Raw genomic sequence first — 25,862 nt, 5'->3', positions numbered from 1 at the left:
CCCCTCATTTCTCCAATCTAACGGCTAGGATTATTTGTAATTGTTAACGTTGCAAATTTTTGCAACGGACATATTGTCAGTTTAAAATTTTTTTTTAAAAAAAAACACCAACAGCTATATTTTTTTTCTATAAATAGAGACCAATATTGAACTATTTTTACACATCTTATTTTTGAGCTTATTTTGTTATTAAAGTCATATTTGTTTCCTTTATTTATCTACCCCACAAAAATAAATTATCTCCTAATAAAAATTAGTTATGGATCCCAAAACCGTAGAAAAAAAACCCTCCAAAATTCAAAAGACCACAACAACCTCATATTAATCCAAGTTTTCAATCGTTTAGTTCCCAAATTGATCTCAATTCTCAAACTGAACCAAATTTTCATATGGGATACAACTTACAAAATATGATGTATCCTATTCAACTAAACCAACAACTCCCCCAACATAATATGAGTTTCTCAAAACACCTTCTCACTCTCAATTTGCTCCACATTCACAAAAAAATCTGTACAATTCGAGTGAAAATTATAGTTATTCTCAAGATGAAACATCATTTCCTATGTCTCAACATTTCCAACAGTCACAAGGTGATGGGTCATTTCCGAACTTCAGTAGTTCATAATGGTCTCGAGCTGCATCGGTTGAGCGTGATGATGACAACAATGGAGAAGAAGATAATGGGTCGAGGAAATTTTAGAGGCCATTTGAAGAAGAGGTTCTCGTGAAGGCTGGCTAACGTAAGCCAAAATAAAGGTAGTAATACTAAACAAAAAGCATTATCTTCTGGACAAAAATTACTAAAATGTTTAAGGAAGTTAAGTGTTATAGAGATCGATGCTGGGAAGAAGGAGTTGAAAGTTTCAAGGAGTCTGATATCTTACCATTTGACAGAGAGTTGGGTCAATTACAAAGTCAATGGAAAAGAATACATGCAAAAGTATCCAAATTTGTTGGTGCATATGCTCATGCAGAGTCTCGTCGGAAAAGTGGTGAGTCTGATGACGACGTCATGAAAACTGCATTTGCAATCTACAAAAAGGATAATAAAACAGATTTCAATAAGCTTCACTGTTGGGAAATTTTAAGGCTTAATGATGTATGGAAGCCTATGGGAGATACTGTCAAAGCTTGCAAAAAGAAGACAGTTAATCAAGAAAGTGGCTCAAAGAGGTGGAGGATCAATGAAACTGGCAACTACTCCACTTCAAGTGAGCCAAATACGCCAAGCAGTGGAGACCCAACTACTCCAAACGACGGATTCACCAAAAAATAAAGGCAAGGGAAAAGTTTTGAACATGCCTGCAGAAGCCTTTCAAGAGTGGATGTATCAAGTCCAAAAATTAAATTTGGAGAAAAACAATGAACTTCAAGTCGGGATCCAAAGGATTAATCGTGAAAAGGAAAGCAACAGTGAGATGGTCCGGTTAGAAAGGGAGAAATTGCAATCAAAAACAGGAAGATCAACTTGGAGTTATTCAACGTGCTTTCATCAAGGAATGATTTAAATGAGGAAGAACAACAACTTAAGAGAGATCTAGTTAAGGTTTTATTTCCAATGTCATTTTCTGATTTTCCTTTACTAAGATTAATGTTATTTAATGTATTTCCTACTTTCCAATGTAATGTTATTTTAGTTTTCAATTAGTATTAGACTCGGTTGTAGTATGAAAGTATTAAATTAATGAATCTAAATGTTTTTAGTTTTTTTAATATATGTATCCAATGATTCAAATCATGATATTATTGATGAGTCATGTCTTGATTTGACAATTCACTTCATATATCAATCCATTATTACTGCAATAATAAAGACCTTGATTTGACATTTCACTTCATATATCAGTCCATTATTACTGCAATAATAAAGACCTTGATTTGACGATTCACTTCATATATCAGTCCATTATTACTGCAATAATAAAGACATTGAAACCATGTCATAATTTGACAATGCACTACATATATCAATGCATTATTACTGCTATAATAAAGACACTAAAACCATGTGATGACTTGACAAATTCACTCCAATATCAGTGTAATATTGCTGACAATTCACCTTCTCTTTATATATACCTTACGATGCTAACTACTCAACCATTCACACAAAACCATTCTACTCGACAACCCCTGCCCCATTCCCCCCCTACAAAAATATAGAAATCATGTCATCAAAATCAAGTTACAATAGCAATATTTCTTCTTCTAGTTCTTCAATTCTGATGATCCAAATTCTTACAGACACATTCAAATAACTCGTAACAATGAGTACATGCGTCGTTCGGAAAGGCGCAGACAGACAACTCGGTTGATGGATCAAATGATGGAAAGGTTTGTGATGGCCAATCCAGCTGAATTATATGCAATGGTAACTCAAGTTCCAAGAGGACCTAAGAACTATAGTGCCAAGGGATCTTGATGAGGGGACACCGGTTATGGAATGACTACTTTGCCGAGAATCCGTTTATCCCCCACAAATGTTTCGGCGGAGATTTCGCATAAAAACATGTCTTCCTCCGCATAGAACAAGTCTTGACTTCGCAAAATTCATTCTTCCAACAAAGGCGAGATGCGCAGGTAAACTTGGTGCATCATCATTATTAAAATGCACTGCCGCTATGAGATTGTTAGCGTACGGGGGAGCGGCGGATTCTGTGGACGATTATCTAAAAATTAGTGCATCTCTTGCTAGAGATTCACTACGACATTTTGTAGAAGGGGTGGTCGCCCACTTCGGGGACGAATACTTAAGAAAGCCCAATGAAGCAGATCTAAGAAGATTGTTGTACGCAGCTGAAGAACGAGGATTCCCAGGAATGATGGGTTCCATCGACTGCATGCACTGGAGATGGAAAAATTGTCCACTTCAATTTAAAGGACTTTATTGGGAAGACCGGGTAAGCCAACATTGGTTTTAGAAGCGTTGCTTCTATGATCTATGGATCTGGCATGCTTTTTTGGAACGCCGGTAGGTGTAATGATATTAATGTTCTTGATAGATCTCCATTATTTAATGATGTTTTTAGGGTCGTGCACCTACGGTTAACTATGTTGTTAACGGACACCAATACGATACGGGATATTATCTAGCAGATGGTATATCCCTAATGGATGCATTTATTCCAACAATAAGTCTTCCGCAAAATGAAAAAGAAAGTCTATTTGCCCAAAACCAAGAGAGCAAACGAAAAGACGTGGAACGTGCATTTGGAGTGTTGCAAGCTCGTTTTGCTATAATTCGACAACCAGCTCTAGCGCGTGATAAAGAAATGTTAGGGAAAATAATGATCGCCTGCATTATTATCCACAACATGGTAGTTGAAGATGAACGAGATTCATATTCCCTTCTTTAGATCCTAATGATTATGACCATCCTCCATGCCCTACTTATTCAACGCAAAGGAATCTAGGGACCTCTGATGAGCCTTTCGCATACGGCACTAGTGAGAATCGCATAGCAAGTCTAGAAATATATATGAACAATAGGGGTCGAGTTCATGACCAAGTTGTGCATAGACGTCTCAAAGCAGACCTCGTAGAAAATATTTGGCTTAAATTCGGGCAACATAGGGGTTAATTAAGCTGCTACGTTTTTTTATTGTTATATGTTATGTAATTCTATATGTATGTGTTATTTCTATTGTTTAATGCAATATTTTATTATTATTATTATTTTCTGATTAAGTTAATTACCGTATATAATTATGTACAATATTAACGAAATTAATTTTTACTAATAGTTTTTAATCACAAACATAAAAATTATTTACATTCAATAATCATTAATTGATTCTTAAATAATCCATAATAAATAAAAAAGATGGGATGGAAAGGAGATTGAGGAGAGAGATATATGAGGTATAGTAAAAAGTAGGAAAGAGAATGTGAAGATCTAAAATTATAGATCATCCATTGGGGGTGAAGAGATCATTAAAATCAATTGTGGATCATAAATGAGGTGGAAGAGTGAGAAATTAATAAAGTAATTGATGATCCCAAATTTGGGATCATGCGTTGACCATTAATTACTCCCTCTCTCCCAATTTAGTTGCTACATTTTGACCATAGGCACTATTCACGTCATAACTTTGACTATCTTTTACTCCATATACATAAGAAAAAACATAGTCATGTTGGATCTTGTTTGATTCGTCCCAATTTGTATTTTTCAAATATATAATTTTTTATAATTTTTTCATATGTGTAACGCAAGATATTGGTGTTTAAAATTGCATCTCGTAAACTATGAAAAAGCAAATGTAGCAACTGAATTGGGACGGAGGGAGTATCTAATACACCCCTTTACTTTTATCTTTTTATAAATTACTCCCTTCGTCTTATAATATAGTGCTCGCATTCCATTTTTTGGTGTCCTAAAATGTTGTGTCTAATTCTTTTTTATCAATTTATTAGGATTAAATTATCCTTCATCTCTACATAAAACTTTCCAAAAATACCCCTACCTTTCTTTTAAAATATGTGCCCCTATTTATTGTTTTACACTATTCCAATAAATATTTATTGCTCTTTCATTTTATTTTAAAGAAAAAAGAAGAAAAAAAAACGAGTTCCAAGACAAAAATACCCAACAAATATTTACTTAAATATATATATTTGTAAAACTCCTTTCATTTTCCTTGATTCTTGTGAAAAATGAGAAGTGAGCATTGTATTATATAACGGAGTGAGTATCATTTAATACTCACATTTTCTTTCTTTGTTTTATAATTACCCATTTGCTTTCCTAATTGGACACTTGGACCAATGTATATAAATAAAGAGTGGGTTAGAGAAAAGTTGAGATATCCAAAAGTTCGCTATGCGCCAACCTAACCCATTGAGTTGAGCCTGTGGGTTTGCCTAGCAGAGTGGCTTGCAACTTGGAAGCTAGTATTTCTAGACAATTTTTCTCTTTTTCCCGAAAGATATTTCAAAATCTGATGCAGTTTTTTCTTCCTGGGTCTAACCGAAAAAAATATGGTGGTCCTGATTCCTTTAAAGGGAGAAATAGCAATAGGTAAATCTTTATTAAGATGGTCAACATCTTCAAAAGATTTTCACAAAACTCATAATTACCTTTTAGGCAAAACAACCAATAGAGATATACATTAATGTATAAAAGAGTCCAACTCCACGATATCAGGAACTTTTTTTTTTTTTTTTATCAATTTATAGCTGCACTGAGTTGATGTAGTATTCGCCAAAAACCATACATCACATTTCAAGAACTTTTTGTCATTTTGATAGATGTAAGGTGACTAGCATGTTACAGACATTTCAACAATTTACAATTCTTGGGGCTCCAAGTATTTACCACAATTTACCCAATACCTAAGATCCTCCCCCTTTCTTCTCTTTATTGCCTCCACTATACAGAAAATCCAAAATTGCAGAAGCTTTTGATGGTTCATTCTGTTTGTGCCCACTACTACTACTCCCTCCGTTCTTAGCGACCTCCTTAAAGGTAGCTGCTGAAGTCATTTTTATCCCTGATTCATATTTTGCCGCGAATGCAAGAGTGGATAGAAGAGCCCTTTGAGATGTACTTGATGTGTTTTTCATCCCAACCTTGGTTGAGAATTGACCTATAGAAGTTGGAGAACCCCATAGTTTCTGTTGTACTGCATTGTCAGATCCATTTGCAGTTTCTTTTTCTTTAATCTGAGTATCAGAATGTCCATTAGTAGGCAAGGTAGCTTGTGATTCACCGCCATAATTATCATATAGAGGTCCACCAGAAGATGGAACACTTTGCTTACAGCTCATTGGAGCAGGGTGACTCTGTCGCTTTTCACAATCAGTTACTCTACTTGACATCTCCTTGTTTAACTGCTTACCACCGCCATCGCTACCACCTCCACCAGCAACACCAGCTCGGTTAGATAAACCAACTTTTTCATATTTAGCAGACTCCTGCAGCAGTGTCTTCCCAAAGGAATGAAAGCTAGAATGATCCCCATGAACTGAGAGATTGGCTTGTTTCTTGTTCTCTAAGCTGCCGACAGAGTTGCTATCAGATGAGGGGAACTCCAATCCTTGAGATGTGTCAGAAGCAGGTGTATCCATCAAAGTTTTAACCAAGTTGACAGCTGTTCTTGTCGCTATGTTTGGCTGACTGCTAGTTCCAGCAGCACCACCACTTTTCTGAGATAAATAAGCTTCTTCATGCTTACCAGCATCCTTGAGTGAAGATTTTCCAGATGAAAGAAAGCTTAAACCTTTTGGTGCCTTTGCTTGCTGATTGGTTTGCTTTGTTAAATCCTCCTTGAGACTCTTTAGTGCAGCAATTTCAGAAGGGAGAGACGCATTCGCATTGCACTGCTGTTTAGAATCTGACTTATGCTGTTCCAGAGTAGGCTCACATTTAGAGACATCTGCTGCAGTTCCTGAAGGAATCTGATGGGAAACATAGATAGTTTTCAGGCAAAAAAAAAGAAAAAAAAAAACAAAGAGAAGTAGCAGAGCAGGTCTCAGAGACATGCATATCAATACCTTGTGGGAAAATAAGCAGCTATCACCTCTACTACAAAAACCTGCAGCCACATAACTGTTACATGGATAACTGGATAATTGATGATCATATGGACAATCATCCCCTTTCATGCAAGCTTGACGTGCAAAATGACAGCATGGCTGTAGCACAAAGTAAACCAGAAGATCAGCCCAAAAGAAAATTAAAGGCGTACAGCACACACAAAAACTGCAACAAATCTACAGAAAAAACAATCTTTTGTGGCTGCTACTAGGCTAATACCCTTCCCCCCACCCCCCACCCCCAGCCACCAACCTTGTAGACAAGCCCTATTACATGCATCAGGTCAACTGTCAATGATATGGAAATCTGCTAATTATATAGACTCCCTCCATCCCTTTTTATTTGCGCATTGAGGTTTGTTCACTATTTTTATTTTTTGTTTGGCTGAATTCATGAAAGAAAAAGATGGCGAGACCAAATAGAGTGAATGTGGGAGTAAAGTCGAAGTCCCCCACTATCATATTTATCTGGGGCAACCCCAAAGGGACAAACCGAAAAGGAAATCGTGGCAAACTTGGAGGGAAGGGGGACTATACAACTTCTTTCCCCCCTCCGAGTCCTTGATCTGCCCCTGATCTACCCCTTTGTTTATAGGCTGCTGGTCACTTTTTGTAGCACGCATCACGAAGTGATGCTTAGCTATGACACAGCAGCAGCACGCCCAACGCCCTTTCATGTACACATGGGGGTGAATCAAGGACGGAGACCTTGTTCAGCGACGATTTAGCCAAAATGTACAAATTACAGTAGATGAAAGTAATCTCGTTTCACGCACAATAGCATTTAGTCTGTATGACCGAGAGGCAAATAGAATTTAATCTTAATTGGTTCTTTTTTTCTTGTTTAATTTGATTTTCGCCATTATTTTATATTGGTCTTATCAAGGAGCCACCAAATTCAAGATCTTATGTTTAATCAACCAATTTAAATCAATTTCATTCGTTTAGATTGTTACAATATATCGCCTGTTACAACAATTGATTCCACATTTCCATATCAACACCCCACATTAGTGGTGTAGGATATTAGATATAAATATCTTATCCATTTATGGACAGATAGGCACACGGGGATCACTTCTGATTCACATTCATTTTTATTTAGTCCCTTTTACATTGTTTCTTAATAATAAGGGATCAAGACATTATTTTGTTAACTTCCCTAAATCAACTGTCAGTTCATATTAAGTGGTGCTTCGCACCAGCAACAAAAACTCAGAAAGTATCTAGACAAAAAAGGTTTCATAGTGATTGAGAAGAGCAGGTTCTTCAAAAAGTTTATGTTTTTATATTAGTAGCACGACGAAAATTTCCCTTTCCTATCGAGTTTTTCTTTACCTCGTCCAGAAGAGAAGCCCCTTTATGGATATTAGGTAATCGGACTCCAAAAATACTGCTTTATTAATGTTCATAGATTTGTAAAATGGTTGGGAAATTACTGCCTTGCACGTATCGGGAATCAAACTCGAGAAAACCTGCTTCTTGATTCGGTTGTCGACAGAAGAGAAGTTTCAATCTCACAACTTGCAAGCATGTGCAGTTTCATGAAGTCACGTTCTCACTCTTTAGCCCTTGCAATCAACTTAGTTTGAGATGTAGTTTCGTCAGTCCTATAACATAAAGCATACTCTGGTGACTCCGGAGTAGTGTAACATAATTCCCTAATCTCCCCGTGAACTGCGATCCGAAAAAAGCAAATTATGGTCGGTGTTCGCCTTTTTTTTTCCCATTTTGGACAAACTACGAACTAAAAAAGCGAATTATATAGTGAATTATGTTACACTGCTCCGGACAGAAAGGCTTAGGTCAATCCAGTGTAGAAGCTATTTTATTGCAGCGTAGAAGGTATTTCAATCAGAAATCTAAGGGCAAGGGGGCATTGAAAGAGGAAAGCTTGTTCACAACAGGACTTTGTCTCCTTAGGTTATACGTTTAAGCCAGGTCCTGCAGTTCAAGTGGCACTAGTCATTTGTTGATTTGTGAATCAACCTATTCATGACAGCCTGATGGCTGAAAGCCGAGGACATTATTTTTGTCCTTCACATCAACTTGCACAAGGGTAACACCAATTTGATCTATCCCATAATATAACAACAAAATCATGATCTATTGCCATTTTTAGAGGTAGAACTATCCACAATGTGCCCATTTCAGCAAAAAAATTGCAACAAAAGCTATTTACCTATAGGCAACAACACTGAAGTGCTTCTATTTTCAAACAATCATAAAAGACTGGTTTCCCCTCATCTTAGTTAATTCTATAACCAAATTATGTTAAAGAGGATGATCTATGATCAAACATCAAAATGCAGAAGCGTGGAAGACGATTGCTCTATGTATGTAGACAAAATTATCAGTTGTTGGCAAGTTACACAATAGATCTTATATAAGTAGAAACAACATCAGTCTGTACCTTGGATTTTGTCAGTGGTATCACATCATGTGAAAACTTGCAATTCTCACCCTGTGTAATAGAACGAGCATATATGAGAAAACCAAACAGAGTGATGTCGAAAAACATTTTCTTACAATGAAACAAGGAAAAGCTTCTAGCATCTATGTATTACTGTTTTAGCAGACGGCATATCCTTTAGCTGAAGAATAGAGGATCACAGATTAATCACATAGCATGTACATGACATACTCATTTATCCATCTATAGATGAATCTGATCTTCGTAATGTCACTTCTAACGAGTTTCACCACTGTGCAGAACATGAGGTCAGTTACTCAATTTACAATTTTACACAAACAGAAGAACAATCAATCAAAAGCCAAGAGGATTGTAGACATTGAGCTGTAACAAGCAATCATCGCAAGAGATATAATGCACAAGATGAAGGTGCAGCATCACATAAACAAGACAAGACAGATAATTCAACTAGACCATCCCGACAATATCATTCAACCTAATGCATAAATAATGTCAACAGAGATAGTTGCATGGTGATAATTCAATCATGAAAAATATCCTAGTTTCCAGGGGAAAAAAAAAAAAATAAGAAGTAAATCATTGATCGCGCATCATATCAAAAATTTAAAATAGAGAAAGAGAATCTGAAGCATGGATAGTAAGCAACCTCTTGGCATCTTCCTTTGAGATAGTGGCGACAGTCTGAGATAACTTTTGGTTTCACAAGAGGTTTAAGCTTTAATCTCTTTACGCCAAGTTTCTTGTTCATTTCTGCTCGTTTCTTCCTTTTCTGCCGCTGCAGAACAAAATCAGCCGGAAAAATGGAATATATTATCTCAGAAGCTAAATAATGATCAAATAAATAACATCAAAATCAAAGTCAGGAAAATGAAGCATTAGGCATAAGTCTCTGTAAATTACTTAAGAACAGGAAAATTTTCATACAGATCAAGAATTACTTTTAGATTTGAAACAGATCAATAATGAATCACTATTAGTTCCAGAAAAGACATGCAATAACCCTTTGGACCCGAGACGATAGTTCTTACTTCAATTACATGCATCTACAACACATATATGTAAAAGTTCTTAGTGTTAGTCACTCATCACTACATAATTCTTATAACTAATGCTACAGTGTTATTACTCTCAGATGACAACCCATATGTTTAGAAGATGATTTATCCTTACAATATGAGAATTCCATAAAGCAAATTGCTACATTAATAACAGAAAAGGAGAGCCAGAAGTAAATCAGAGGCTCGGAAAGCCAAAAAAGAAAGTTACAGTCATTTATACATCTGAAAAGGACTATGAAGAGACAGGTGTCCTAAGCAAGAACCCCCAGAGAAGCTTAGTAGTAGGATCCTCTTTCCCACTGAGATTCAACTAGAGATCAAATCTTAAAGTATTCTATCATACCCTCCAATGTGGAGGATCCGCTCTCCTCCCCCCCCCCCCCCCCCAACCCGCCCGCCCGGATTCATGGTAACTTCTAAGTATGATAATTGATAATATATCAATTGCCGAACCATTCAAACCTGTAAAGTCAACATTGGGCTTCTCCAAGAACTGGTACACAGAATTTTAGGGTCTATCATTCTAAAACCTAGAACGATTACTTAGAAAGGGTTAATAGAACCTCCTTCGCTTTAAGCCCTAGCTGGCACCGCCAATATTGGACCTTGAGTAGAGCTAACAGCTAATGGAAGAGGGAAACAGGTCCCCATTTGCCAAAACAACTAGTAGTTACAATGAGGCAGAAAAATAACTAGGTGAATGATATGCTGGAGTCCGACTCAGCAAGAATGCAAAGTAATCATCAGAATGCCATGATTCCTGATAGATGGTTATTATAGATGGAAAATAGTAACTCAAGCATAACCCAACTGCTGTCCAAAACAAGACCCTGGAAACCCTAAACTTGAAAAATCACCTGCCAAACCCATCCATAAAAGCAAGTAAGCAATGAAGAGTAAACACAAATTTTCACTTGATTAAATTATTATACATTCACATGAGACAGGATTTTTACCAAAAGAAATCTGCTGTAAGAGATACTACAATCGACTTTGATCTAGCTAGATAATCTATGTGGAACCTAGCTAAAAATTCCATAAATCACAGTTTTATAAATAAAGATTGAAGTGGACCATTAATAATGATTTTTCATTTTAGAATTTGGCTACTTGCTCGATCCACTTACTTCTGTTATGTCAATGTTAATCACTACTGTTGCAATTCTGGTTCTTATTTAGTTATTTATAGAGATAATTCTATGTCTTTGAAGTTATACATAGATGATAATTGCATATAAATTATATTCATACCGTCTTCCTTGAGGAAAAACGAAAGAAGCCCGTCATGTGCTCATAGTTCATACTTTGACATCGTTTCTTATGCAAGTGACTGCTGTGATATTTAAACTGAAGGTCATACAAGTGTCTACATGAAACCTGACTTCCAAAGAAAGCATATACAGATTATATATTAGTCTCCTTAGATGCTCCTAGTTTTAAGTGTGTCCATATACTCCCTCCACCTCCGAATATAAGCACGATAATGATTGTTAGTCACTGCATCGATATTCTTAGCCATCAGTGCTGTAAAGCTCAGTTACTTCTACACCTTCATTTACCCAGATGTCGTGTGCCGACTCGTGTCCGACACGATGTAGCACTTGCACACTTCATTCCAGATCAAAAACGATGAGCCCGACACTTTATCCATGTCTGAGTAACATAGCTCTAAAGTTACAAGTGATATTGTATCAGTGAGCTTAGAAGCAACAGATATACTAAAAGAAAAAAGACAAAGCAACGTATAATTTAAAAATGGAGGAAACTATTAAAAAGGTATGGTGTAAATGAAAATTTTACAGATGCAAAAAGTTTATCAATACAAATTATGTGCAATTTTCACATCAACTACCGTTGATTCGGGTAAAAGATGGACTGGAATTGTTAGAAAATAACTGCAGTTAAATAGATAAGGTACATACAATAAAGAAGGGGGGGGGGGGGGGGGGGGGGGTTCTCCTCTTTATACATGTGAGATGTGACAATCCCAGCTCAATGCTTTTAAAACTATCACCTTCTGTTTTTGTCTTTCTAATCTCTAAAATATCACCAAAGGAATTTGTCATTATTTCTTCAGCCTTCAAAAGACTATTTATAAATTTCCATGGATCTACATGTAGGCTATAGTGAAACCGTCAACTGGCACTCAGAATTCAAAATCTACTAACTTACCCTTTTATAGATAAAGAATAATAGAACATTCCAGTGAGGACTACCTATACCATGTTTAAGATAATTACTCTCCTGGTTCCCTGCTAAAAACAAATGGGTAACACTAGGAAAAAAATAAGGGGGGCTGTCTCACTCTTCCATTTCCCTATTTTCCTACAAATGTTTGAACTTCACACTCTATAACTCATCAAGACTCCTCTCTCATCAATCAATTTCACATAGCAAGAACAGGCTATTTATATATTATTCTCAGATTGAGGTTGATTAGATTTGCTTGCAGTTATAACATATGGTCATAGTTGGAAATGGATGTATAATTGAAACTTGGGGTCATTTAACTCCAGTGTGAAACATACACCTGTATGTATACGTGAAAGATGTTCATGCAAGCAACTTAAAATATGTGCAGCACCAACCACTTGAAGGGGATTTCTCGATTCTTGGTACCAATTTTGTGACAAGGTAGGTTTGAGCTGACTGACTCATCAGGTAGAATTAGCTCATGATTTCCTAGTTTGTAGCACATTCTAAAACATGTATTTCCCTCTTCATAGATTGGGTGCCTACCAATAAATTTCAACACAGAAAACGCTCACATTAATGGGATTTCACTTGAGCTTTGTAAATCTTTTAAGCAATATTTATAATAGCAATAAGAAAATTTCCCTGTGGACAAGTTACTCGCAAACGTGCTTCCACATGAGCTGACTGTCCCATCCAGCACAGGAATTGAGGAACATTCCCTGTGGAAGTCCTCTGATCGAGAAGAATGCCATGCAGCTCACCTTTGTACTGAGTCTGCTAAGCCTCCAAACTCAATGCAACGAGAGACAAGACACAGATCAAAACTTCAAACAAGACTGAAAGCAATAGAACTTAAAGCACAAGGTAGCTGCATCAAGAATTCCTAATGCAACCCAATCTCTGATTTTAGCGCTGTTTGGAAAGGCAACACCAACATAATAAGAATATTCTCTGGAATCCAAAATACCTATCATATCATTTAATGTAATCCAAACAAAGATATACACAATATCAGGGGTAAGGTAATTATGGTCACATTATACTTTCTCCATTGTTGATGGATGAAACACTTCCCAATTTTGGTTTGTGGTTCTCTCTCTCTCCATCAGTCACATGGGAGCATTCCTACTGCTCTATTCAGCACACAGGCCTCATTAGTCGTGGCCAATCCTTTATGTTTCATCTATAGAAAGATCTTTGACTGACATACTTGTAGAGTTGAACTATAAAATACCTCTGATTGCATATCTAAGTTGACTCTAAATTAGCGAGTCTGAAAGTGGCTTTAAACAGAATCTATGGATCCAAAACCTCTCATCAATTCTGTTGCACGCGAGAGCATATTCTATCAATTTAATCATTGAATTTTCGTAATCATGTGTCCTGGCATTCTTGTCTTAGAATGTCTGGATTGCACAATAAGTTCAACTCCACGTAATGAACCCGGCATATAGATTTAAAACAAATATTTCGGGGATGTAGAATCTTATGATATCACATCATTGCTCCATGTCTTTGCATATCAAAAAAACTGAGTTATCTAGGCCCCTTAATATCCAACAGCCTCATGCAGAATTAGATGAACATGGTGGCACACTTTTCTCAACAATATTATTGTACTTATACATGTAACACATTAGATGGGAAAAGGTAAAAAGTGAAGACCCGGCCTAGAGCCCAAAGAAAACAGAAGCTATTTTAACTTTTAACCAATACAAGAAAAAGAAAAAAAAAAAAAAAAGAGGAAAAGCAATAACCTTTTTCTTTTCCTTCTTTGTCTCCGAAGAAGAGCCTCGTTTTTTATCCTTCAAGATGCTAGAGTCCTGAAATTGATGGTAATACCAAGATGGGAAATGTTACTACAGAATGCTGCAGAAAACGTCAATCATGGATGGTGCAGAAGGAACAACACACCACACAATATATAATTAAATGTAAATTTGCATTTGAGCTTAACTAGTTCCTTCAGGCCCTATTTGGTTTGGCATCAAGTATGATGTGTCAGGTCGGTAAACAAACCCATTGATTAAGAACGAATGGCTCCTAGAAACACTTACCTAAACAGACGTGTCTGATACTAGATTAATAAGAACCCTTCCCCTGCTCTTCTCTTCCTCCTCTCTTGCTATCTTCTAATCATACCTCTGACCAACCTCCTCCTTGACCTTTGCTCCCTTCTTCCCCTTCCTGCCACCATCACCTTTCACACACTCCCCCCACCTGTGTCTGCCTTTATCCCGGTCACTCCTCCTTGTCTCCTCCTCCTTTCTGCCATCAGCTCTCAAAATCCCCTCCACTGCATCTATCCTTCCCCGCAGCATGTAATCTCCTTCCCACCATGTCTTCTGTATTGGTTTGGAAGTAAACTAAGCCCTTGAGCTATCAAGAAATACTTATCTACAAAGCCAAGATACCTCAAGTATTGCTCAGAAATTAATGCCAGCAAATACAGAAACCTCTAAGAAAGGAACTTAAAAGCATGACAAGGAGAAGCTATACCCTCAAAGGTCTGCCTGTATCGAATTACATTGATTCTGACACTCTTAACTCGAAACCGAAGAGCACTAGGGAAATGGGACAGGAAAAGCCAATGGGAGAAGCACAGATGCCTCCAATGCTGAAGGATTTTAAAGAGGAGATAATGTGGGTGTTCAAGATTTTAACTATATCAGAAAACACCCAGCTAATTGCTGTTCAACAGTTCAAGGTTTAAGAATCACCTGGACTCCTGGCTCCCACGTGTTTTATTTCACTCTCTTACAGCCAAATCAATCCAACTTTATAAAAGAAACAAAGATACCACAAAATATGTCACCTAAGAAAAATGATAACATTCACAGCCTGTTTCGTAGACAGTAATAAGTGGTTGTAATGACAACGGATTCATACGTATGTTTGAAACGATTGTCTCAGCTCTCACAGCAATACCCACGGTAATGGAACTTCATTTCAGGAAGATATACCAATCATTTACACCTCTAGAGTGGTAATGGCTAGTAATGGAAATTTATCAAGAAAAAGAGATGCGAAAATGGACAACTATTATGGACACTGAGAAGAGACTTTCCTAAAAAACTTACCTATCAACATGCTATTACCACTATTTACTACCGCCTACCACAAAAGTCAGCTCTTCTTCTTTTCATGTGTCCAGAAGTTCTAGATGTAAGGAGTATCAATCAAGCCATATGGACAAGATACTCTTGCAATGGTATACTTCCTTTTGTTTACTTCACTAAAGTATATTTATTACTCAATCTTATCTGTAAGAGTCGCCTAATTCTCCGAGTCTCAGGATTTCATAGAAAGGCAGAAAAAAACAGCCTCACCGATCAAATAGCATCACGTTCAGGATTCCTTAAGAACCATCCCCTCCAATAAAAAAAGGGTTTCCTTACGCCGTTAGCTCAGTAAGACAAGACGGCATTGGTTGTGGCGGTATGAAATGCCTAAGACTACCCGGAACTCATGAGAGCTTACGAGCTTGGTGTGGGCTTGTGATGAGACCTACCCGTTTCATTCACATCCCAATGGATTTAAAACTCGACCATTCCGTTACTTAACGGTCGTTCTGTAATAGATGTGGAAGTTATTGTTCAGAAAAATCTTGTTATAGAAAGCAACAGCAAAAACCACGTCCTTCTCGTAACAAAAATCTGTTACGTAACAGTAGCGCCGTGTCAAAACGTTCTTTTTCCCGTTACGGTCGTTCTTTTGACAGAATGACGAAAGAAAAAGCATCAATAGTAAGAAAGACAACATGCACACACTCAAGAAGGGAGAATAAATTCCTGGGGGATTTTAAGTTTGGATGTATATGAGTTGTTTCATATATTATGATGAAGAAATACTTCTTACACTATAAAATCTGCAAATATGACGTTAAATCCCGTACATGTGAATTTCTAAAAAAAAAATACGCTGCGTTAGCCACGATCCGTTCCATACAACTGATACAAGCCGCTTCAACGATAAAGCGACAGCATCCGCGATTAAAAGCCTCACTTTTCCATTTATTGAAAAAAAATGGCTAAAAGTTCAGTGAAAGTAAATCCTTCATAAAAGCACAAAGCATGGAAAGATAGACGCGAGATAAAATCTAGAACTTACTACATCAGAGAAACTAAAGAAAGCAACTTCAACAAAGGAGCAGCTAGTAACTCTTGTCGTATGCGAATCATAGACCACTTATTTACCTTATCTTTGGCCATTTTGTCCTTTGTCACAGCAACTAGTTTTCCCTCGTTAGACCCACACTGTCATAATGATTGATAAATCAAAAAAAGGTTGAAAAGGCTGGGAGCAAAAAGATGAGTGATTTGAGCATGTCCATAACAATATAAAGAACATAGTGAGGAAAGATAAGTTGACAGACAGAAAGATAAAAGCAGGGCAAGATGGCATTAAAAGATATGAAGCTGAAGGGGAGATGAAAAACAAAAATATCAATACAGATACACAATACACTTCGAAGGGATTAGGGAAATAAAACTAAACTTAGGTAGGGACTGCAAAAGAAAATAGGTTAGCTTAAGCACAAGAAATGTTCAAGCAAAGCTATTTGTCTCACACCACATTCAATTCGTGCAATCTGCAATGGTTCAAAAGTACACCAAATTGCACATAAGAATGCACCTAGAAGAGTCACTATCACAACCATGATACCATATGCTCCGCCATATAAACGCAACGGCCAGCGCAGATTTTATATATCATTCTCCGCAAAAGAGACAAAATCATCATATCCAACTTAATTACAAACTACTGTATGTATCTATGTAAAGATGTTACTAAGGTCTGTCCTTGACTCCTCACATACACTGACTAAAATAGAGTCTCCGGAAACAGTTGTACCGTCCATTAGTCGCAACATATGCTTCATGCACGTGAACCCCCCCCCCCTCCTCTTCAGTAACCAAACCCTGTCACCACCGGCCCCTTATGCCACCCTAGCCAGTCAAAAACTTACCACCAACCTTGTAAACCCAGCCACCAGGAACCCTTGCAAGTCACCAAAACCCCGCCACCACCCTCGCAAACCACATTTCAGGACTCATAGAAGCATAGATGACAGTGAATTAAGAATATTTAAAGATACCCAGAAGAAGACAGCAGCAAACATAAGTGCTAAGGAAGAGGCAGTCAGGCCAGAGTAGGGGAGGAGGAGGGGAGGTTATAGAGGGAGAGTGGCTGGTAATTAGGGATGGTAGATGGGCTGAGTGGCTGACATGGGTTGTTGATAGTAATTAAGGTGGGAGTAACTAGTAAGTGAAAGATTTGGGATAATTTGCTAAAAGAATGTGGTAGACTTAAACCTAATAATGGTGTTGCGACAAAAATGAGATGTATAGGGAGAAATTTGTAGCAACTTAATTGGATCGGCGAGAAATAGAGAATAGCAATTGCACCTTAGAAAATTAAAGCATCATTCTTAGTAAGACTAGGAAAACCAAAGTTTGTAGTACAATTTAGGTTAGTAAATACGATGCTCAACTACTTCTCATAATGAAATAAGGTCCAGTACTCTAGTGTGTTGCGCCTCAAACATTCCTTCCAGTCAGCATCATACCTGTTCTGACTAGATGAAAATGCCAGAAAGCTCAGGTGGCTACAGCTCAAATCCTTTCCTTTATGCCACTGATTGTTATCCAAACTACTTCACTTTCCCAATCTCTACAATAGTCTCTTTTGTTAGTTTGTCACATAAGGCATTTGGGGACCTATGACCAAATTTCGTAAAATCTAATATTAGTGCTACAAATATGAGCAGGTGCACAGAGGCAAAGCTATCAAGTGACTCAGTAGCACTCAGATTGGAGGATTTGACAAGAGGATTGAAGAGAGGGCAGCTGGATAGATGTTTAGTAAATCCAGTATCAATGAGGCCATATGGGAGGCAGTGTTGACTGTCAGCTATGCTAAGTGTACCTAGATAGAGCTCAGGTGAGAACACATGCTTGCATTGGCCTATGCTCGAGCCTAGAGGTAAATGCCAGCAACTGAGAGAGGCATTATAACATGATCAAAATTACTCCCTCAATCTCTTAATAACTTTGACGTTTTCCTTTTTGTTTTTCTTTAAAATAACTTAAATGATCTTTTCTTGGTAGGTGTTTTCTCTTTCTCTCTCCACATCACATGGGTAAAGATTCTCCTTTCTTTCTATCTCTCTCTTCTTGTTTAATAATCATGCCAAACACCTATGTCCTATGTTGAAGTTATTGAGTCTTGGAGGGGGTAACATTAGCAGTAGAAGTGTTAAAATCCATAAGTGGAGATAATCTATCCCGCTTCTCATTCATTATATCAGTATCTTAGTCAATGAAAGAGGAGCTACAGGATGAAAAACAAGGGCCAGAGCTTTTCAAATAAATCTTTAGAAGTAAGAGACAGCTGAAAAAACAAGGGAAAGCGGAATGATACAGAGAGAAAGTGTGAGCAAAGAGATCTTCATCAGACGAAATTCGATTTAAATTTCCATTCCACAATACTATATGAAAAAACCTAGAAACTGAAAGAAACAAAAAGAGTAAAACGTATTAGGTGATAAATAGTATTTAAATATGTGTTGCCAAGAACCTTCACTTGATGCCTTGTGAGTTCTTTAAGTATCCATAACTGACACCATAACATTCACAATATGCCTTGTGAGTTGTGACTTCCCCCACTTTGAATATTCAGATGCCCCGCTTCTCAACCATCTCCAAGATTACCCTTCATTCATCAAATTTCAACAAATCCATAGATAATCCTTAAAAAAGAGGATCTCCCTTCACCTCTGATAATTAAGAAGCCAAACTAACATATTATTAAATGATACAAATATTGATATTCCATGGGAGAGACTTCACCATTCCCTCGCACAAGCACCGCAATATGGACACTGAAGCATTTTGCAAAAGAAATTCTCACCATTGCCTTCAAAAACCTAAATATACAAGTACATTCCTAGGCTAGATCCAATAGAATCATGTGTAATACTTACTCTCTTGATCTTCTAATTTGCAGCAGAAACCTCTAAACTATTCTAAAAAATATACAGACACTAAATACATGAATAATAAGCATAGAATTGGAAACTTTACACACTCATGCAGACCCCTATGCACATTGTCACATTTGAGAAAATTACATTAGTATTGCATAATAGATAGAAGTGACCAACATGAGGTTCGATCCAGCCAACATATAAATTGTGTCCGATAATCCACTCAGCTTGACATATTTAAGAGGCAGGAAGAGTAAAAATAGGCATGATCATACTAGTATAGTTAATCAACATGTTCAATGAAACTAATAAAAGGGATAAGCAATAATCATATTAGAACACGATAAGGAGAAAAAGATCAAAGTTATGATAATAGCCAGATGTAACTCACACTAATTTTTCCAGCAGCAGAATTTTGGATTTTCCCATGCTGTAACTCCACATTAATTTCTCGTACAGTTTCCAAAATATCCTCAGGAGCAGAAGTTATCTTCACAAAATCAAAGATCAAGCAACTCACAAGAATAAATATGTGATAGAGAATTCTGATATAACGCAATACAGAGAATGTCAGAGCAAAACATCAACGAAACTAAATCTACTTAAGATTACATAAGAAACAAGAAGTATTCATCCAATTCTTCCTGAATACTGAATTTGAATTCATCAGATATTGAAAATATTTCTTTTGGAATATTGACACAAAAGATATCATTGGTAAGAAGAAAAGAATGTACATCAATAGAGCACCAATAGTCAAACTAAAGTTGATAAAGGCAGGCTGAAGAAAACTCCTAAAAACATGTCTGTCTAAAACAAAACCGAAAGTGCCTGTCTCAAGGAACCAAATCTGTGTACCCAGTCTTCCCATCAAAGGAAGTTCTAGTCAGCAAAGTTTCAAAACCCACATATCCCTCCTCCTGAGATCTGCAGATGAGATCCCAAACTCCCAACTCACACAAATACAAGAAATGTTCTTCTCATCCCAGATAATGATTCTCTCGAGTCTCTAGGCAACAACACGAGGAACTGAAGATAGTAGTAGAAATTGATGCTACGCAAGATTAATCAAGAGTAACATAGCATTCTAGAAATTATCATGCAACTTTGAAATTTCAAAACCAAATAAATCGAAAAGTTGGTGGTGATACCTAACAAGCCCTCAGTCTTCAAATTCTGCCCTCACCACTTTGATACGAGGAAAAATGGTCCAGTTACATGTAAGGTACCACTAACTAGTCCAAAAAAAACAAGGCTATTAAACATAAAAGTAAGAAGCTTCATAATTCTTCATACACTCTAAGCTCCACAAAGTTATAAATTTGATTGATCATAAGAAGGAATGAAAGAAGAGAACATGTAGTTTAAACTTCTAAATAATGATGACACTTGTTTCTCTGAATGATACTCTAGAATCAATCTCAAATTGAAGAACCAATAAGTATTAGATTGTCAAATTATTGCACATGGAAAAGTGGACTTAGTTAAACTTTACAGGACCGACAAAACAATCAAATGAGAAACATAACCACATTAACAGTTAACACTTACCTTCCAAAGTTTTAGCAACTCCTCTCGAGAGTACTGAAATCTCTCGCGACCCTTTGGCCGATTAGTTCCAACCTGACAATAAAAGCAAAAGATAAGCTTTTCAACAAAATTAACCACTCAACCCATCAATCAAATGAATTAGTTTGTGTGTAATTACTTCTTTTTTTAATACAACTTGATCTCCAGCTTTGTACATTCTCTTTTGATTCTCTCTTTTTCTCATAAATGTAGAGAAGGAAATTACTAATAGATAAAATCAACATAGATGAACAGCTACACACAAACAGGATATAATCAGATGATCACTTTGGAGAACTTCATTAAATCAACAGCTGTCTAAAACCAAAGACATGGTCATTACTGATTAAGATTATCAGACCCTAAAATTGATACACCATAAGCAGTTTTTAACATAGGATGATATAAGTATGGCAAAGCATGACTTAAACTAATAGTAGCTACCAACTATCGAAAAAGAAAAGACTAGAGAAAAGGGAAAAGGACACCAAAAATAATATTTTGCACAAGGCTGAAGGCATAAGCACCAATATTCTGCCTTCGAGATGATATATGATGTCCCATTCCACAATTAGCTAGCTTTAACATTTACTAACTCCCCCAGTGTAATTTTTTGTTGACAAATTAACAAAATTAAGTAGTGGATAAAGTGTGGGACTCTGAACAACAGATAGTTAGCTGCTCCAATAATTTAATGGGTCAAATCCAAAGTGGAAAGTACTAGGATGAGAAAGTTTAAGACATTTGTATATCTGGATAGGTCATGGTAGATGGATTACAATAGAGCTAAAATATGGACCACCTATTTCTCTCTGAATTCCCACCAGCTCATGGCTCACCGATGAGAACAACAAATGCTCCAATCTCCACCGCCACAACCAATATTACCAGGCTTCCCAAGAACACCCTGAATAACATGGCATTGAAAGATCTAAAAACCAAGAAAGCCCAAAATTTGCCTAAAAACAATAGGTGGAATTAGTTTGCCCAAAGGTTGAATAAAATAATCCTTAGATAAAGAAATCAAAATAAAAGTCTGAGAATTTTGTAGCCTTAGTCTAAAGCACATCCTCATATACAAGTGATGCAATAGCTCAGGGGACTTCATCTACAACATCCACTCCCTCACCTATTTCCTTGCCACCATTCATGCTGACAACTGATCTTTTAGGATAGCTTGGAGAACAAATCTTCTATTCTCTTATATCTCATAAATCTATCAGCTATTATAAGGAAGATGTTTCGCACTTATGCCATTCTTATCAGGTTGGTTGTGAGACTTCTGCTTGTTACTTCTCATAGTTCCGCGGTTGCTTCATTTTATTTATTCACAATAATCTATGGAATCGCATGTAATGACTCGAATTGGTTATTTATATTCTAATTGCTTAAGAAGGTAGTTCAAGACTTAATAAGGTAGTTCAAGACTTAATATCATACGGTGTATTTAAGAAGAAAATTTAGGGCTTAACTAGTTTTTCGCAACCCTGCTTTGGACGGGCTATTTCTAAAAGATAATGTCAAATGACAAAAGATTGTAACTAAATACAAACAAATAAAACCAACAAATAATAGCACTTACAGAAATTAGTTGGACATCAAAAGACTAAAAACCAATTGTTTCCTATTATTGCCAACTGCCAAGTATCGACTCAGAAAACGGTACATGCTGAAAAACACACACACATATATATATATAGAGAGAGAAGTGAGTTCATATGAGAATACATACTTATATGAGAAATGAGAATGAATTTTACGAGTTATAACTCTTATGAATAAGTGATTTAACTCTAATGAAAAAGTGATGTAACTCCAAAAAAAAAATATTAGAAAAAAATACAAAAAAGAAAAAAAAAATTGCCTCAAAATTTTTTAGGGGGATATAACTCTAATAAACAAGTATTGTAACTCTAATCCAATCATGTGGTTGAGATTCATTCTCATTTCTCATGTAAGAAGCATTCTCATGTGATCTTTCCCCTATATATATATATAAATGTAAATGTAAAGATGCAAGAAGAAAAGTGCTAGGGTTTATCCTTATTTCGAATTTCAGGTTACTAAAAGATAATGTGTGCTTCCTATGTCTTCAATCACCAAAGATTGAAAAGGTGAAGGATAGAATTTGTAGTATGATTTAGGATTAAAAAAAACAATTCCAAAATCCAGAACGAACATATTCTAATTGAGAATTATATACACCATTTTCATATTTAATCTATTGACAATCTAACGTTCAAATAAAAATTAGACAAAAAAATAAGTTAGTTACATAGCATCTCTCAGAACAAAAATACTAAATCTTGTTTCAAGAGAATCAAACATAGTTGAGAATTAATGAAAAGCTATCCCCTTGACAGTTCTTGCCTCTTAAGGCAGCTACTCTATTATCTAGTAAGATAGATATGTTCCAGGCTTCTAGTCGATACAACTCCATGAAAAGATAAGCAAATATTTAGCACAATTTTGATACCAACACTAGCCTTGGCATTGTTGTCAAGCTAAATGTTCAGGAGAAGAAAAAATTCCAAAACCTAAGTTAACTAAAGCAGCAGACTAGTTCATGAATCAAATATTTAAATCCAATGAGAGAACATGGTACCTTCATCGCAGAAACCTTTCCTGTGTTACCATTTACATTTTGTTTCACCATCTTCCCACGCACAACTGGATCAGGACCCCTTAATTTCGTGCTGGACGAAGTCCCGCTATCTATAAATGAAAGCTTACCTAATCCTGAATTCACATCCTTTGCAGATGTGTCTTTAGTCTTTTCTGTTACACCCTTGGTAGCATTGACAGATTTACTCTCCTTCCTAATGCTATTTGAGACAGCCCCTTCTTCATATCCACTTTTCAATGCCGAAAAAGTTAGACCTCCACTATCCGACAGATCTTGAGGAGACGTTTTCTCGCAAAGCTTCCTTTTCTTCCTAACATACTGGTTCTGGCAGTCAGGTGTCACTGTAAGCACAGACAGATGATTATCAGATTTTGCTTCATCGCCACCAGAAAATAATTTGTTTACTTCCACATCCTTTCGTTTCTTCTCACCTGTCCGATCTGCCTTCATATCCCCATTAACAGTCATTTTTCCACTTCCTTTGCTTTCATGAGTTATGAAATTTGTATCAGAAAAGACTAAAGACAGATGATTATCAGACTTTGCTTCATCGCCTCCAGAAGATAATTTGTTTACTTCCACATCCTTTCGTTTCTTCTCACCTGTCCGATCTTCCTTCATATCCCCATCAACAGTCATTTTTCCACTTCCTTTGCTTTCATTAGTTATGAAATTTGTAACACAAACATCTGTGTCCAAAATAGAGCTAAAACCATTCAAAAAATCGAAGTTGCTATCTTTGTCTGGAAGTTGTAGCACATCAAAATCATCAGATTCATCCATGAGGATTCTCTCGATACCTGACAATTCTTCATGGACTCTGCCAAATTCACCCATCGCATCATTGGCACCCTCCTCGTCGGAAGGAAATCTGTCCATTGCTTTATTTTCTGTATTTGTCCTACCCAACTCATCTATTATCAGTTTTGAGCCACTGAAACTGATTTCCTTACTTAAGTCCCCATCAATCTCATCATTATTTGTCTTATCATGAACAGGCAATATCTGAGCCTCCACAGTAGCAGAACCAACCAGTTCATTAGAAATTTCTTTTCCGCCTCTAGATAATTTCTGAGCCTCCACAGTAGCAGAGCCAACCAGTTCATTAGAAGCTTCTTTCTCGCCTCTTGGTGTAACCACGTCATTGCATGAATCATCTTAAACATTTAAAAAACAAAGGAAACACAAAATTCAATCAAAAATTCTAGCAACTAACATTTCAATTACCCAGTAAACAGAATTATTTACACCAAGCAAAAAAAACAATTATACCACGTATGCAGCATTTTTTTACCTTTTACACCCTCTTATAACATATTATTGCTGTAGATATTGCAAGTTCCACCATCAATCATACATGTCTACAGCATTTGGCATGCACAAGGAAACATGATCATGTCAACATTCGAACAATCGAGAAGTTCATGAATTGGACACTGATGGATTCAAGAGCTATAATTTAAGATGATTATAAAATTCTGCAGTCAATGACTCAATGTAATGAGAAGGATAACAGCACAAAAGACACAACCTTGGACAGTTGATTAACAAAGGCCAAAAATAATGAAAAGGTAAGTTCTACAATAAGCATGATTTTGTCTACCTCCATGTGAGCTTTGTTAGATATGAGCTTTACTAGTTCCTAACATTAATGCTTTTATAATTGTATGTTTAATTGCAAATGTTAAACCTATCATGATATAGTTAGTTAGTAGGTGATAAATTTAACACATACAACATATGTATTCTAATTTCTAATACACAATATGTGCATTTTCATATACAACATCTACTGTCGAATACACGACATAAAATGATTCCGAATTTCGCCTTCTTTTAAACCCAAAAGACAACACAGTTGATGTAACACTAGCAAAATATAGCCCAAAAATATTCAAATTTTACAACACCACCTCTAATTCTCTACAAACTAAAATCTAAATAAACGAAGTAAAATAAAAAGTGACAACCACTAACTACCAATGCCTAGACGGTGTATACGCTGGTACATAGAGCGAGGTACGCACATGTACATTGATACAAGCCAAATATATATTGATAAAAACCCAAATGAACACATGTACATGGATATCCAGCCAAATTTGGGGTTAACTACTTAATGAAAAATGCAAGAATAAAATGTGGGAAAGTACCTGATTGTTTAGTGTAAGAAGAATGTTGGGAGAAGGGGTTTTGATCAGAGAAGATGGAGAAAATTTTAACAACAGTACTCAAAGTTTTGCTAGGAATAGGTCGTCTTGGAGGTGGAGGACCAAACAATTCTTTGAATAGATTCTTCGATGAGCTTTCCATTTCAATGATTTCGATCAACATAAAAAAAGTTCCCCGATTTTTGCAGATAATTTGAGATCATCAGTTGATAAACCCTAAAATAAGGGTTTTTCGCGGAAGGATTTTAACGTTTCCCCGTTCCTTTTTTGGGCGGTTTAT

The 25,862-nt window shown here is 36.4% G+C and overlaps 2 protein-coding genes across 6 annotated transcripts; one reads left to right on the top strand and one right to left on the bottom strand.

The window, feature by feature from the left end:
- Positions 1-808: 808 nt before the first annotated feature.
- On the top strand, positions 809-1,279 carry LOC130589927 (glutathione S-transferase T2-like). The gene has a single exon (XM_057391571.1). It carries the CDS (start codon positions 809-811, stop codon positions 1,277-1,279), a length of 471 nt encoding a protein of 156 aa, XP_057247554.1.
- Positions 1,280-5,145: 3,866 nt separating this feature from the next.
- Positions 5,146-25,862, bottom strand: LOC104909038 (uncharacterized). Of its 5 annotated transcripts, none has more exons than XM_010698218.3 (11): positions 25,565-25,862; positions 23,843-24,568; positions 23,391-23,752; positions 20,768-20,839; positions 19,608-19,706; positions 16,425-16,484; positions 13,986-14,051; positions 9,621-9,749; positions 8,954-9,004; positions 6,499-6,639; positions 5,146-6,402 (listed from the first exon to the last, which is right to left on the bottom strand). In XM_010698218.3, exons 1-11 carry the CDS (start codon positions 25,743-25,745, stop codon positions 5,338-5,340), a joined length of 2,952 nt encoding a protein of 983 aa, XP_010696520.1. In that variant the 5' UTR covers positions 25,746-25,862; the 3' UTR covers positions 5,146-5,337. The 5 variants fall into 5 exon arrangements, with proteins under 5 accessions (XP_010696520.1, XP_010696521.1, XP_010696517.1 ...); XM_010698219.3 differs by having other exon boundaries at positions 23,391-24,100; positions 24,212-24,568; XM_010698215.3 differs by having other exon boundaries at positions 23,391-24,568.

The sequence above is a fragment of the Beta vulgaris genome, chromosome 8, assembly GCF_026745355.1.
Source record: "Beta vulgaris subsp. vulgaris cultivar EL10 chromosome 8, EL10.2, whole genome shotgun sequence".
In the NCBI taxonomy this organism is placed as follows: Eukaryota; Viridiplantae; Streptophyta; class Magnoliopsida; order Caryophyllales; family Amaranthaceae; genus Beta; species Beta vulgaris.
This window is presented reverse-complemented; position numbering and strand designations above follow the sequence as displayed.

Excerpts from the sequence above, each read along its gene's own strand:
- LOC104909038 (XM_010698215.3), bottom strand. The coding sequence starts at position 25,745 with ATGTTGATCGAAATCATTGAAATGGAAAGCTCATCGAAGAATCTATTC. Across the intron at positions 16,485-19,607 it reads CTGCTGCTGGAAAAATTAGT|TGTGGGTCTAACGAGGGAAA; the intron begins GTGAGTTACATC and ends TCATTATGACAG. Across the intron at positions 6,403-6,498 it reads GCTGCTTATTTTCCCACAAG|ATTCCTTCAGGAACTGCAGC; the intron begins GTATTGATATGC and ends GTTTCCCATCAG.
- LOC130589927 (XM_057391571.1), top strand. The coding sequence starts at position 809 with ATGTTTAAGGAAGTTAAGTGTTATAGAGATCGATGCTGGGAAGAAGGA.